The 13,898-nt window shown below is 38.2% G+C and overlaps 1 protein-coding gene across 9 annotated transcripts in view; it reads left to right on the forward strand.

The window, feature by feature from the left end:
• Positions 1 to 13,898, forward strand: part of ANKRD44 (ankyrin repeat domain 44) — a 112,147-nt gene that overhangs the window by 88,040 nt on the left and 10,209 nt on the right. For all 9 annotated transcript variants that reach the window (XM_052675049.1, XM_052675048.1, XM_052675052.1 and 6 more), the window contains exons 17-23: positions 3,324 to 3,395; positions 5,713 to 5,914; positions 9,128 to 9,206; positions 10,302 to 10,419; positions 11,410 to 11,626; positions 12,442 to 12,529; positions 13,759 to 13,842. In XM_052675049.1, coding sequence (XP_052531009.1) covers positions 3,324 to 3,395; positions 5,713 to 5,914; positions 9,128 to 9,206; positions 10,302 to 10,419; positions 11,410 to 11,626; positions 12,442 to 12,529; positions 13,759 to 13,842 — 860 coding nt within the window. The remainder of the gene's footprint in view (positions 1 to 3,323; positions 3,396 to 5,712; positions 5,915 to 9,127; positions 9,207 to 10,301; positions 10,420 to 11,409; positions 11,627 to 12,441; positions 12,530 to 13,758; positions 13,843 to 13,898) is intronic.

Here is a 13,898-nt window from a genome sequence, read left to right on the forward strand (position 1 = left end):
CTAGGATTTGAAGTAGCACCCATCACTACAGTGATCTGGTTTGAAGTTGCTTCTGATATCTTCTTTTTAAAAGTTTAGCTTAAAGCTTTTATGCATGATGAAAGTATGACCCCATTTACTTCCTAATAGTAATTTTAAATTACAGAGATACTCCATCAAGCTATATTTTTTTTAAATAGAGATAAATAAATAGAGGATTTACTGTAGTTCAGAAGAACAATCGTGTCAAACATCCTGTCAGTAAACAGCAAATCGGAGTGGGGAGAAAAAAAAAAGTAAAATCAAATGGAGTTAAATACCCCACACCATATTCATCCATGTAATCCTATATTGTAAGCACAAAATACATTCAAACAGTGAGTCTTCTTCTATCTGTAAATACCATTACTGTACAAATGAAATTGTGAGAACTGAATGTTATTAATCTTTGCATGGAGCGGGAGAAGACAGAGCTGCAGCCTCGTAGTGCTATTAGCTGGTAGCAATGGAACTGAATAATTGATGCTTTACCTTGTTTTGTCTGCATCTCACTCCCAAAGCGCCAAGTTCTTGAGTGTGAAGGAGACTTTGCAAAATAACTGATGATGGGCAGTGCTAAATGGTGCTGTTATGAGAAGTGCAGCATAGAACTGGGGATCCTTACCTTTTAAGAGGTGATGGCCTAACCAGAGAGGACAGTGCCCACCACTTTGGCTGGCAGCAGCTGTGCAATTCTGACAGCACTTAAAATCTGCAGATGACTGAGTGCAGAAATGTAGTATTCTGAAAGACATTATCTTAATGGCACAAGACACGAGATATGCTGGGATCTTCCCCACTCAGCCAGCTGCAACTATGAGCTGTTGGTAATGTGTTCTTATTGCCTCTCTTGAGAGAAGTGCTTTGGCCAACTTGCAGCAGGAAGGTTTTGCACTGCAGCTGGCATAATTGGGTTGTTTTGAGAAATAAATTCACATTTCTTATTATTTAGAAAACACACAGTGTGCATCGCTTCCTACAAAGGTGCTCTAAGGTGGAAGCTAATGCTGATGGAATTAGAACCCTGAGGAGAGCTTTGTGTATTCTTGTAACAAGTATATGAGAGGTATTGTAAATGCCTTCTTCTTAGAACCATTGCAATGCTAGTGAAGCTGCAGAATTTGCCTTGTAACTTACACCTGGTACTTTTTGTGTCTGAGTGTGGTGTGTATCCTTCACATGAATTAGTTTTAATTGCAAGCTGTGCTTGATAAGACAAACAAGAAAATCACTAATTCTGTGCCCTTGATCTTCTTTTATGATTTCTCTTCTTGCACTGTTGGACCACATATCAGGGAGCAACCAGATTTACTCTCAAGTTCTCATTTATGCTTGACTTTATGATAGAGACATTCATCCTTGTGAGTAATAAGCTCATTAACCTTAGTCTGCATTAGTCTAAGCTGCTTTAACTAAGCTATTGGGATGCCTTTTGTGAGGAGCTCTCCAATCCTGCAGTAAAATTCCTTTAGAACCTTCATTGTGTCAATTTTCCCATCTATTTGAAAGGCAGTTATCTGCCTTGTTCCAGAAGACTCATGGAGCCCTCTGACAGGTTAAGGGAAGTACTAAGATTGTGATCCCAGCATTTCAACAGATGATGATCAGCATAGTTACAAGCAATTAAAATAGTCTTCTGTGCCCACCTTTATGGATTGTAGTAAAGGTGAGTATTGAGCAGACTGGGGAGCTGGCTTTGTACTCACATTTGGATATTTTTTATTTCATTTGCTCAGTAGAGAAGATCAGAGTTAAATGAATTACCTTATTAGAGCGTGTTTGGAGTAACTGAAAATTTGTGACCATGTGTTCGGAGTTGCCACTTAATCCTGTTTCCATCCATTTAAAATACAAGAGAAGGATGATATTTTAAATTGGAGGTTTCTGCATGTGTTTGTAACAGATGTGTTTGTGTAACTCTGCCCCAAATCTACTAAAAAAGTGATGTGGACTTTTTTTTTCCCTATCTGCAAGGTTGTGTTAGAATTCATATTGCATATTAATACACACACTCATTTATGAATAGTATTTGCATCAACACATTTTTTTCTCTGTCCAGATATTTTACTAGGTTCAAAATACACAAATGAAGTTACTGAATAATTTTTTGTTGTTGTTGTGTTTTGTTATTGTAATAGGCTTCAGATTAATGTCTTTGTTTAATACACGATTTGTGATGCTTTGGAAAAATTTATCTTTGATGTAGGTCTATTAAGGACAGTTTTGTTACATAGAAAGTTTAGGCAAATGTGAGTTCAGTGTATATCATCATCTTGCAGTGCAGGTGGGGTAATTTCTGTGCCTACCATAGGATTTCACCAGTTTCTTTGGACAGCATTCCATGTTGGTGTACCATAGAATTGTCCAGGTTGTCACCACTGTCCCTTTGTTCAGTTTTCGAGTTAGACAATTACTCTCTCAAAAAAGTTTGAAAAAGTTGAAACCATAGAAATGTTTTTCAGTCTCTGGTTACTAATTTTTTTGACAACATTAATTTCCAGTCACAGAGGATTTTGGAGACTAACTCTTTGAGTAGTATTCAAGTAAAAACGCCTTGCGTGCCAGCAGTAATGCTACTCTGCAGTGTTGAATTCACAGTATTTTGTCAGTGTCTGTGAAGTTTTCTTTACAGCCTCAGCGGGGTCAGTTGCCAGGGTCCATGTGCTTTTGTGAAGGGGTGCTAGTCACAGTAATTCTGTAGTTTTTCATTCTGGCTGGGTAGAAGTACCCCATTTGTAAGCCTTAAAATGCTTTGGGAAATGTAGAAAATCATAAACATATGATGCGTTTTATTAGATACTAATTTTTTTTACTTTTGTGAGCATGGTTATGTGCAAGGATGTGTTGCGCTCTGGAAGACTATGTCAGGAAGTTCTACTCAGATGAAGTATAAAAATGGCTGTGTAATTGCTTGCAGCTTAGTTCTAACTATTCTCAACCCAAATAATGTATCAGAATTATAAAAGAAATGCTGAATCAGAAATGGTTTGTATGTGCATTACCTGTGTATTCATGAAACAGTGCTTCTGCAGTGCAAAATAACTGAGGGCTCTGCTCCACAGATTATTCCTTTTACTGCTGATCAGGGTAAGGATGTTCATTAAAGGCTTTCAAATTACTTTTAAATCTCTATCCTATAGGGTAAAAAGACTTGAAAATACTTTACTGTAAATATAAAGTACTTACTCCTCATTGCCCTTCAATATTCACTGTAGACATCAGAATTTTTTTTGTCTGCTGAATCATAAAAACTTATCCTGAGTTGTACAAGAATGTTTTAAGATTTTTTTTTCTTCCGTTTTCAGCTTCTGGAAAAAAACAGCAATATGTTTGAGGAATCAGATTCTTCAACTACAAAAAGTCCTTTGCATTTAGCTGTAAGTATGAGATGTGTAATGTGTTGATCGTCATCTCAAAGAATAATGCTTTAATCTTTGTCTTTGAAGCAGGTTTAATCATAGGCTTGGTTTTGAAACAAGTAGGCTTAGATGTAAGAAAAACAAGTTCTGAACAGGAATTGTTGAGTTTCTGGCTGTTGAAGCTCTTTGCTCTTATTGATTATAGCACTCAGGTAGTAGAAGAAACAGAAACTGAAGTAAAATTAAATGGCAAGCTACAAATTTTTGCAACCAGTCTATAAAGTTGGAGCTGGAGCTTGAGCCTATGGCTCTGATGATGGAGTGGGATGTTCTGCTGCAGACATACAGTGTGCAGAAATAGTCTGATGCACAGCTAGGTGTGGGAATGCATACAGTATGTCCCAGTACCTGAACACCCTTGTGGTAAAAACATTTTTTCTTGTATTTAAATGGATTTCCCTGTGTTTAAATTTGTGCCTGTTACATGCCTCGTGTGGTGCCACTGGGCACCACTGGGAAGAGTCTGGCTCTTTCTTCTTTGCTGTCCTGCTCAGATGTACAGACACATCAATAAGGTCCTTCTAATGCTTTTATTTTTTTAAACTGAACAGTCTCAGCTTGAGAGAGCTATCTTCACATGTCTTCCACAGACTGGCCCCACACTGACTGTTCAACATCACCATGAATCTGCTCTCTTCTCAGTAGGGAAGAAACTTGCTTATTGGAAAATAGGAGCATGTTTTAGTTCTGTAGTGATCATATCTCTGTTTGCCAGCTGGTCAGAACTGCTCCTACCTGGCTTTTGAATTTTCCGTACATCATCTGAGGGAACAAGAGCCAGAAGTTGGTTTAAAAGGGACTAACCTTGTCACTAAGCTGTTCTGTCAGTTCTTTACTTCTACAGTTTGAAGACTGCAGGAAGGACAGTGTCTGAAACCCAAATAGGGGTTACAGCTTGCTCTATCACCAGTGCAAATTGGTGCTGGGAAGGGACTTGACCTGCACCTGGCCAGACAGCAAGCTCATTTCCTCGCTGGTCTTTCTTGGTCAAAATCCTTGCAAGGACGTGGACGGAGGTCTTTCCTGTTGTATCTGTTGCTAATTAACAGCTCTTCATTCACTTGAGACACCCCTAAAACAATTCAGGGAAAATGAAAAAAAGAATGAAAAAAAGGAAAAATAAAAAATTCACATAAAATATTGCTGTTTCTCACACTTCAATTGTATCAAAAATCAGGTTATTGGTTGTTTTCCAAGAAATTATAATAGGGAAGGAAATTACATGAAGACTGTTTTCTGCTATACGGATTCTCTGTTCCCTAATTTCCTTATGCTTTTTTTTTCTGCCTTTGCCTTTCCTCTTTCCTTCAGTAATTTTCTTGGTCTAGCAGTGCAACAACTGCTTGGCCACTGCTCTGTCTCATTCTTTTGTACTTCTGTGAACAATCAGTAGGAGTGCTTAACCTTGAAGATTGGTGTCTGGTTATTTCATGTTTGTATTTCTCTTCTGTTTTCATTAATTGTATCAACTCTGGCAACATGTTTATACATTGATGTTTAAATAAAAAAGATGATCTTAGCTGACAGTGAGGAGGGCAGTCACTACAGAACTATATGAAGTGCTTCTACTTTCTGGAACTATCCATTAGGTTTTTGCAACATCAGCTGCATTTGTGTAGTCAGCCCAAATGTGACTGCTGGTCTGGAAGTGCATCTACTTGTCCACTACAGTTGTTCTACCAAGTGATCCTACTGGTAGGAACGCTCTGTGAAGCATCAGCTGTGAAGAGCTGGTCAAGGTTTATTGTGTTTATTAGTACTGGCACAAAAGTCTGTTTTGGGAATTGTTTTCATTCAGTTGAGTTAAGTAATACTCTACATTAAATGTGTATCTTAAAGAAATGGCGGATGTATTGATTTTGTCAGATAATCCATGTGGTTTTTGACCAGCATCATTCCCACGAACCTAATTTTTGAAGCCACCGTTTCCCTGAAAAATGCAGTGCAAGTTGAAAAGTGAATTGTTGATTAGCCTGTGTTGAAGTGAATCATTGCCTGAAATTCCCCACCTTGAGCTGTAATAGAATCAGGGTAAATAAAAAATCATGATTACTGTCCATGAACATTAGGAATTTTTGAGAGTCTTGGCTATTTGTATCAGTGGCAGTGTAGTTTGGCAAAATCCTTTCAAGATGGAAGAGTCATGAGAAATCAATAAACTGTCATTTCCATTGTGTTTCAGAAACCCACAAAGACAGATCTTATTCATGTTCTGCGTGAAACTCTTTGAAAGACAAGACTTGTGTTCCTTACATGACTCCTTTCATATTTCCAGGCCTATAATGGTCATCATCAAGCTTTGGAGGTGCTGCTCCAATCTCTGGTAGATCTGGATATTAAGGATGAGAAAGGACGCACTGCTTTGGACCTGGCTGCATTTAAAGGGCATGCGGAGTGCGTGGAAGCTCTCATCAGCCAGGGTGCTTCTGTCACTGTAAAAGACAATGTCACCAAAAGGACCCCCCTGCATGCTTCAGGTGAGTGTGCTCTTGTGTTACACTTGCAATACAAAGCCTTTAGCATGTTTACCTACTATCTCTATGCTTATTTCTTCTAAACAGAAGAAATTTTGATGTGTATTGAGGTGGTCTTGCAGTTAAATCTGTCATTCTTGTGGTATTTTTCCTCTGTCCCATGGTCCATTTATCCCTCACAGAAACTCCTACTTTTTCACACTCTACTACTGCTCGGACTTTACCTGCTCAGTTGTGCTTTACCATACCTCTATTACACCTAGTCTAAGATGTGGGGTGTTTTTCCTGCAGCAGTTTCACTTAATGGTTCTCTAGCCAAAAAAAAGAGAAGTAAAGAGAACAGTTGTTTCATTGCTTAGCCCAAGGAAAGAATAATTGAAAATACAGGCGGGCCTTGGTGGCAATGAAATTGTCCTGTGTTCAAAGCCTTCTGCCTGTTTCAGTGATAATGTTACAGAAATTCATCCATTTTCAAATGTTCTCCTCCTGAGCCAGCTTGTGAATTTGCTTTTGTTAGGAATTGCTCCATTCTTCATACGTTGTGTACAACATGTTGCTTAATTAACTAGGAAATGTAGGATTTGCCAATTATTTAAAGGTTGTTTTTTAATATATACTTGTTGGTTAAACACACAGCAGTGCCGGAGGGAATATTGCTCCTCTGGCTGTTAGTTCAAGGACTCAGTACAACCCAGCAGTGACCTCTAGTGGGAAGAAAAATGAATACTTGATTAGACAGTTTTTTAATTCTCAGGCTTAATTTTTTCTCTGTATTTTTTCATCTTGCTCAGAATAAAATGCATACACAGTTCCTGCTGTCTGGGACTTTCCATGTGAGCTGTGCAGTGTTCTGCGCAGTCAGCACAGCTCCCAACCAAGCTTTCATCTCCACCCATTACGAAGAGCCACTCATGCTTTTTGTTACGCTGTTCTTAAATGTTTTGCTTAGGAGTGTGTTAACAAAGATTGGTGTCACCTGTTGGAAACTGCATGGTGCCACAGTGATGTTCACTGTCTCTTATTTGCAATGCAGTCACAAGAGATAAATTGGCATATTTTGAGAAATCTAACAGAATTCTTGCTGAATTAATCCTGTGAGTGGCAGTATGTGTTTGCACACACAGAAGTGAAAACTTGCATGCATTTACCATTCACTGGAAAGAAACAAGACGACGAGTGTGCCCATCCCCTTAACAGTGTCTGCCTTCATTCCTTCTTATTACAGAAGAGTTGCTGAGCACAACAGTTAAGGAGATTTGAACCTATGGATTGGATTAGAGGACTCTGCAGAGCTCTCTTCAGCATGGGGGTTTTTGACTTCAGTAGGCAAATAATTCAGCTAATGAAGTATTTCTTTTTTACTGTCTGTTCCCCTTGGGGAACAGACTTCCTTTTTCCTCATAACGTGGAGAATTTCCTTAGCCTAAATCATGTGTTCCCTGTATAATTTTATTACCACCAGACTTTACTCTCTCTGGCTTGGGGGATGCGTTGCAAATGTTTGCCTAATGTAGTGTTGTAGCTCCATTGACAAAACTAATGTTCCCTGCAGGGTCTGTAGTGCTTAGCAATTATTGGGTTAGCTCTGAAGTCTTCCTGGGAGTATCTGCTCAAAAACTCATTTACCAAAATCTTTTTCAGACATCAGTGTGAACAAGTTTTAATTTCTGTTCCTCCTGCTGGGTGATAGAACTGATTTCTTTTTTTTTCTTATTTTTCTGTTTTCTCTGTGAGTCACTGGTTCATCAGGCCTGCAGAAGTGTTTCTGTGTTATGTATACGGTATTACTTAGTGGTAAATAACTAAAAATGTCCTGTTGTTTTTTGTTGTTTTTTTTTTTTTTTAGTAGAGTGACTAAGATTATTTTTGGAGGAGTGATTTAAATGTGATGATGTGCACTCATTTCTCTGCCAGAATGGTGTGACATAGGTGGAACCCAAGATTTTTGCCTTGGTTCACAGGGTGTGGGCAGTATGAGTGCGTGACTCTGAAAGGAGGATATAATTTCTGTGTACTGAATACAGGAATTACTGGATTTTTAAAGATGAAATTCTTGTTCTGTTCATCCTGTGGGTCATATAAAGCTGAAGCCTTTAAGCCAGCTGACAGACAGATGGGTTTTCAGTGTTTAGCCCTGCAAAATGTACCTTGGAGCCGTTTTCCAACAGCACTAGGTTGCATTTTAAGAGCAAACCCTGTTTTTGAGAAGTAACCATGGCTTCAAATGTTGAAGTAGAAAAGAACCAAGAATTTTTGTTTCTCTGGTTTGTCCTCTGGCCATGCAAGCAGCTAACATGATAGTGTGCCATCACCTCCTTGCTGATCGAAGAGTCTCATCAGAGTTTTTTTTGACTAACAAAGATCCTTAACAGGGTTTTGAGGAGGAAAAAGAAGCAGAATGGGATAAAACAGCCTTCCAGTTATAGAATATCAAGAGTAGTGGTGAATTTGTGTGCTGAACTTCAGTCTCCTTGAGCATGCCCAACAGTCAGAGAAATTTGGTGCTGCAGCAAACCAGAGTGGTGTGAAGCAGTCCGAATGGCTTGAGGAGGTCTTGTGCAATAGACTGGGGGAGTGTGATTGACTAGCCTGAGAGGCAAAAGTAGAGACACAATAGCTGCCTTTTGTGGAGGTGTTGCTCTGGGGCTTCCATGCTGCTCTCCTTGTGGCTTCTCCAGAGCTGTCAGCAGTCAGCCTGGAGGTCACTGGGGAGCAAAATGTGGAAGTAATGTCGTGCTTCCTGGAATATAATAAAATGTGTAACACTGGTCATTCTTTGTAGATGCTTTTTAAAAAACAAAAGAAAACCAAAAAAACGAGCACTAAGGAACTTGTTTGTTCCTTAGCTCACAGAGTATTAATGAGCCTTGCTGAGAAATTCCTAAGGTGTTCCAAAACTGATCGCAGAAAACCTCGTCTGCCTCCTGACTGCGGGGGATTTTGGAATGCTGTCTGCTTTGGTAGAAATCTTCTCTGTAGTAAGAATCACAGTTTCTGTTTTACTCATTGGAGATTTGTGTACGAAAGGAAAGTAGTACTTATCTTAGTGAGGAAAGAGAAAAGGAGCTCACCATTTCGTTGGTAGAAGTAAATTGTGGAATTACATTGGGGAATATTTTCTGTATACATATAAGAAATTTCTTATCTGTAAGCATTCCAATGGGAAAGCATCTGAAATTAAGCCTATTCTAACTATGCACACTTTTTCCTTTACAGTCATTAATGGCCATACACCTTGTTTACGGCTGTTGCTAGAAGTTGCAGACAACCCTGATGTGACGGACGCCAAAGGACAGTAAGTTTCTTTGGTTGTTTTGCTTCAGTTCCGTAATTCAAATGGCATCTCAGGTTTCTTACTTCAAAAAAAACACCCCAAAAGTGTTTATTTGAAATACTGTATTTCCTGCACTATTTGTGAATAGAATTTGGCAGAGGCTTCAAGGTATGCATGCAGTTGATCTGAGCCATTCATTAATCATAGCCTCTATTTCATACATTAAATAACTTTTCACATACTCTTAGAGCCAGATTCAGTAAAAACTAACAAGATTCTGAGATGCCTGGAGAGTCTTATTTTCTAAGATGCTGATGTTTCAGCATATATTATGTGTCTAGAGGTATATTATGCTGACAGAGTGACACAGAATGTTTGTTCAGGGCGAACCCGAAATTGGAGATGTTCCTACAAAAGTTTTATGTCTCATTAAATGACAGCTACAGAGAGAATAATGGAGTATGTTTTAGAAGTGAAAACTTGAATGTTTTTCATATTTACGGTACCTGGAATATATCTGACTATACGTATTATTTTAAATGGCATTAGTCTTACTTAAATATAGAAGGAAAATAGATCCCTTTCAGGAGGAAAAAAAAAAATTTAAAAAAAAGCAGATTTAAAAAAAAAAACCGGCAGGAGATCTATTGGTCCAAATCAAAATTTTGGCCTCTATAGTTTCTTTGTGTCTCTTCCTCCACTTTAAACAACTGTTCATTATTTTCAGAAGAAATACTTGGAGTTGTTGTCATCTTGGTACTTAGGAGAGGCATTCACCCACAACTTGGTACTGTAAAACTTGTATTGCTGGAGATGACAATAACTGTAGGTTTTTAAAAGAAAAAAAAATTGTCTGGAATGATGTTGCTCTGTAAACTGCTCGCAGGTGGGTTTGTCTGTCGTAGTCATGATAGCTGGCTATTAGGCACCTTAAGAAAAAACTTTATGCAACTGTTTTCACTTCTGTTGCATAGATGAGTATGGTGATACGAATAGATTTCTGGGTAGGAATGGAGAGAAATGCAGGGCTTCCTGATTTATGCCTTACAGTAAGTTAGCAGTAGCAAGTAGTATGCAGTTTATAGACGTGACTTTTTTGTTTCTCTTTCCTTCCAGAACCCCACTAATGCTTGCAGTAGCACATGGACACATTGATGCTGTTTCCTTATTACTTGAAAAAGAAGCATCTGTAGATGCAGCAGATCTCCTGGGGTGCACAGCTTTACATCGAGGGGTGACTTCATTTTTCTAAATTCTAAGTATTTGTTCTATTGTCACTGCAACTAATTTATAAACATAGGGATGTTGAATGTAAGAGATATAGCTAATGATTGAAAATACGACCAGAAACAGTCAATGAGGTAAAAATTGGGACAAACCTTCTCTGTTTTTGATTGTTCTCTTTGATTAATTAAAGACTGGATCTTCTCTTAGAGAAAATTAGTGAATAGATGATTTACTATGGCAGTCATTATTGTTCTAACTGAAAACAGCAAATTTAAAAGGACTGCCCAGCAGTTATTATCCTTTTTCCTGGGTAGCAGAATGTAACTATGTCAGCCCTAAACTTTTAGCCAGAAGCAGTGAAGTGCAAGGCAGATCTAACCTTTTCTAGGAGCCATCTTCCTACCCAATGTGAAGTTGATGCAAGCGATCATATTTATTCACAACTGTGTGATAATTGCAGTGAGCAGTTCAGCTTAGAGTCCAACACTGGTTTGTAATAAATGTTATGGTGAAAAATTGCTGTTCTGCCTTGACATCGATACATGAACATGACCAAGGTGCTAAAGCTAAACTACATGTGTTATGGAGGCCCAGCTGTTAAATATCTTTTTGTACTTCTGGTAATTTTCTTTATGTTCCCCTCAGTCCTTTTCACACATTTGTAAGCTGTCTAGAGTGGCCAGATTCAGGTTTTGTAGCCTCACCTTTGCTCATACATCTCCTTAGCCTTAAACTCCTCGTTGCTTTTGACTCTCACTTAGAGAAGCCTCTTAGAGAAGTCTCGTCCACAAACTAATAAGTGCCTTTGAAAGCCAGTACCAAATATATTTCGATATAGTAGTTATCATAGGTACCCAAGGGAGAAGTGGAGCTTTCATCTCTGCTGCCTGAATCCCATACAGGCTTTTTCATGTTTATAGTCATCAGTCATGTTCCACGTCTCCTGGGTAGAAGTCTGTGTTTGTTTCAACCTCTTCACTCATTTCTTTGTTGCCAGATTATGACTGGGCATGAAGAGTGCGTTCAGATGCTTTTAGAGAAGGAAGTGTCTATTTTATGTAAAGATGCTAGAGGTAGAACACCTCTGCACTTTGCAGCAGCTCGGGGTCACGCCACTTGGCTGAGTGAATTACTGCAGATTGCACTTTCAGAGGAAGACTGCAGTTTAAAGGATAATCAAGGTTATACACCACTGCACTGGGCTTGTTACAATGGTAAGTTTATCCCTGTGGGTTTTTGCCAAGTTCGAATGTGGCCTTTGTTTTAGGGAAGCATAATAGCAAAGCAGACTGACAATTTGAGAAGGCTGAAATGAAGAGTCAGATCATTTCTCCTCTACTTGCTCTCTGTGGTTTCTCTATATTTACCCTTCAGTTCAGGAGCCAAGGAAGTTCCAGCAATACTTCCCAGCGACTTTGTGACTTACAGGGAAGCTCTCAGTCACTGTGCTCATTTGTTCCCATTGCAGGAGGCCAGAAGTAAACTATAAAGTTCTCATTTATTTACCAAGGGACTAGGAATGCTTCTCTGAGGTGTTACCTTTTCATTTATTAGTGCAGGAGACCACATCATTAGTTGAGAAGTCTGAACTGATTATATATCTTGCCTAATGTAAGAATAGAACTCCTTTCTGTCATCACTTCAGACCATCTTGGAATGTGTAAGGTCATGTACATGGCATCACATTTGAGAAAAAAATACAACTTTTTTTGTTTTTTCTTTTTATTCTTTTTTTTTTTTTTTCCCCTTCACTTATGGCTAATATTGGGCTGGTGGAGCTGCATTGCTGCTGCCTTTAAAACAAAACAAACAAAAAAGACTCAAAGCCCCAAAACATAAAAACAACAACAACAAAAACAAAGATAAAAACTCAAAACGTTTTCTTATAATTCTGTTATATGAAAGTTCGTGTTCACAATATGTCCAACCTTAATGTGCTTGAAGTGTCAAATTATAATCCTTCTGTGCCTGGTCTGAAATAAGTTAATTCCCTGCTCTGTGCAACACTTGAAATATCTGTTTCTTGTAGGTCATGAAAACTGCATAGAGGTACTATTGGAGCAGAAATTTTTCCGCAAATTCTATGGTAATAGCTTCTCTCCGTTGCACTGTGCTGTGTAAGTAGAAATCTGTAACAAATGCTTGGCTTTGGGTTATGCCTGGAGAAAGTAGTAACATAAGAAGAAAGCTGTCTTTATTTCATATTATTTGCATGAGCAAATCATTTGAAAATTGTTCACAGAATGGTGCTTATTCTTTTCTGCTGAGAAAAAGAAGTTGCATGATAAAGAGTATTTGGCAGAAGTTTGATACATCTGACCTACTTGATGAAATGCTGACGTGTCATTAAACAGCTGTATTTATACTCCTTTTCCAGTTTCTTTTCCCTTGCTTGCCACTGCAGGCCTATGCATTCTTTGCCACTCGGTGGAATTTCATAGCTCTTCCATTCTTAGGCCACGACCTGGGCTATTAGAATGACAAAATTATGAACTCCTCCTACTATTGGAAGAGTTAATATGTTTGAGAAGTAATGGTGAGAGATAATGTTGCATAAACTTCTATTCTACAGTCCACATTGTAGCAAGGTAGAAAAGAAATGTTGTTAGTTTCCAAGTGTGATACATAATTAAGCAAAAACAATTACAAAGTTACTGGTTTTATTCTACTTAAAATAAATTCTTTAGGAAAAAAATAAAAATATTTAGTATGTAATTCTCCAACCCACCTCTAAACGCATGCAACTTAAAGGTGCACATAAATTCAAAATGAAAGAACTGCTGCTGAGATGACATAAGTGTGTCTTTTAGCAACATTAGACATAGATTGTATGTCATAAGTTACCATACGCTGTTCATTTTCATAATGAAATAAGACAAATTGCCAATAACCAGGAGAGTATTGAGTACCTCCAAGAAAAGTATTGAGAGTGTGTGTTGGAAGAGGTGTGTATGTCAATACCTTAAACATTAGAGTAAATCTCTCTATGTTTAGGTACATATGACCGAGTGCTTTCTCAGTTCAGCTGTGCTTGTTGATTAGACTCAAGGATTTAAAGGTTTTAGGGTTTTAATCCTAGCTTGGTACTGCAGTTTCAGTTAATCTGGTGCATAGGGAATTGAAGGATCAGCTTTGCTTTACATGTGGAAATCCATAGCAATAGATGCAGTTTGGTTAAGAGAAGTGACGAATGGTCAGAACTGTGACTGAAAGTGTTAAGGCAAAGGTATGTTGGGATAAATTATAAATAATCACTAAGAAATATTAATGGGAAGTGAAGAAAATGAATATGGGATAATGGTAAATATGTAGAGTTTTTATCTTCTTGAAAATGTATCTTTGGCAGAATCAACGATCATGAAAACTGTGCATCAATGCTCATCGGAGCCATCGATGCCAGCATTGTCAATTGCAAAGATGACAAAGGAAGGTAATAGCTTCCCAAACAAATTGCTTTTCCTCATCATGAAAATATCTCTCCTTTCT

The sequence above is a fragment of the Tympanuchus pallidicinctus genome, unplaced genomic scaffold, assembly GCF_026119805.1.
Source record: "Tympanuchus pallidicinctus isolate F22 unplaced genomic scaffold, pur_lepc_1.0 scaffold15, whole genome shotgun sequence".
NCBI lineage: Eukaryota > Metazoa > Chordata > Aves > Galliformes > Phasianidae > Tympanuchus > Tympanuchus pallidicinctus.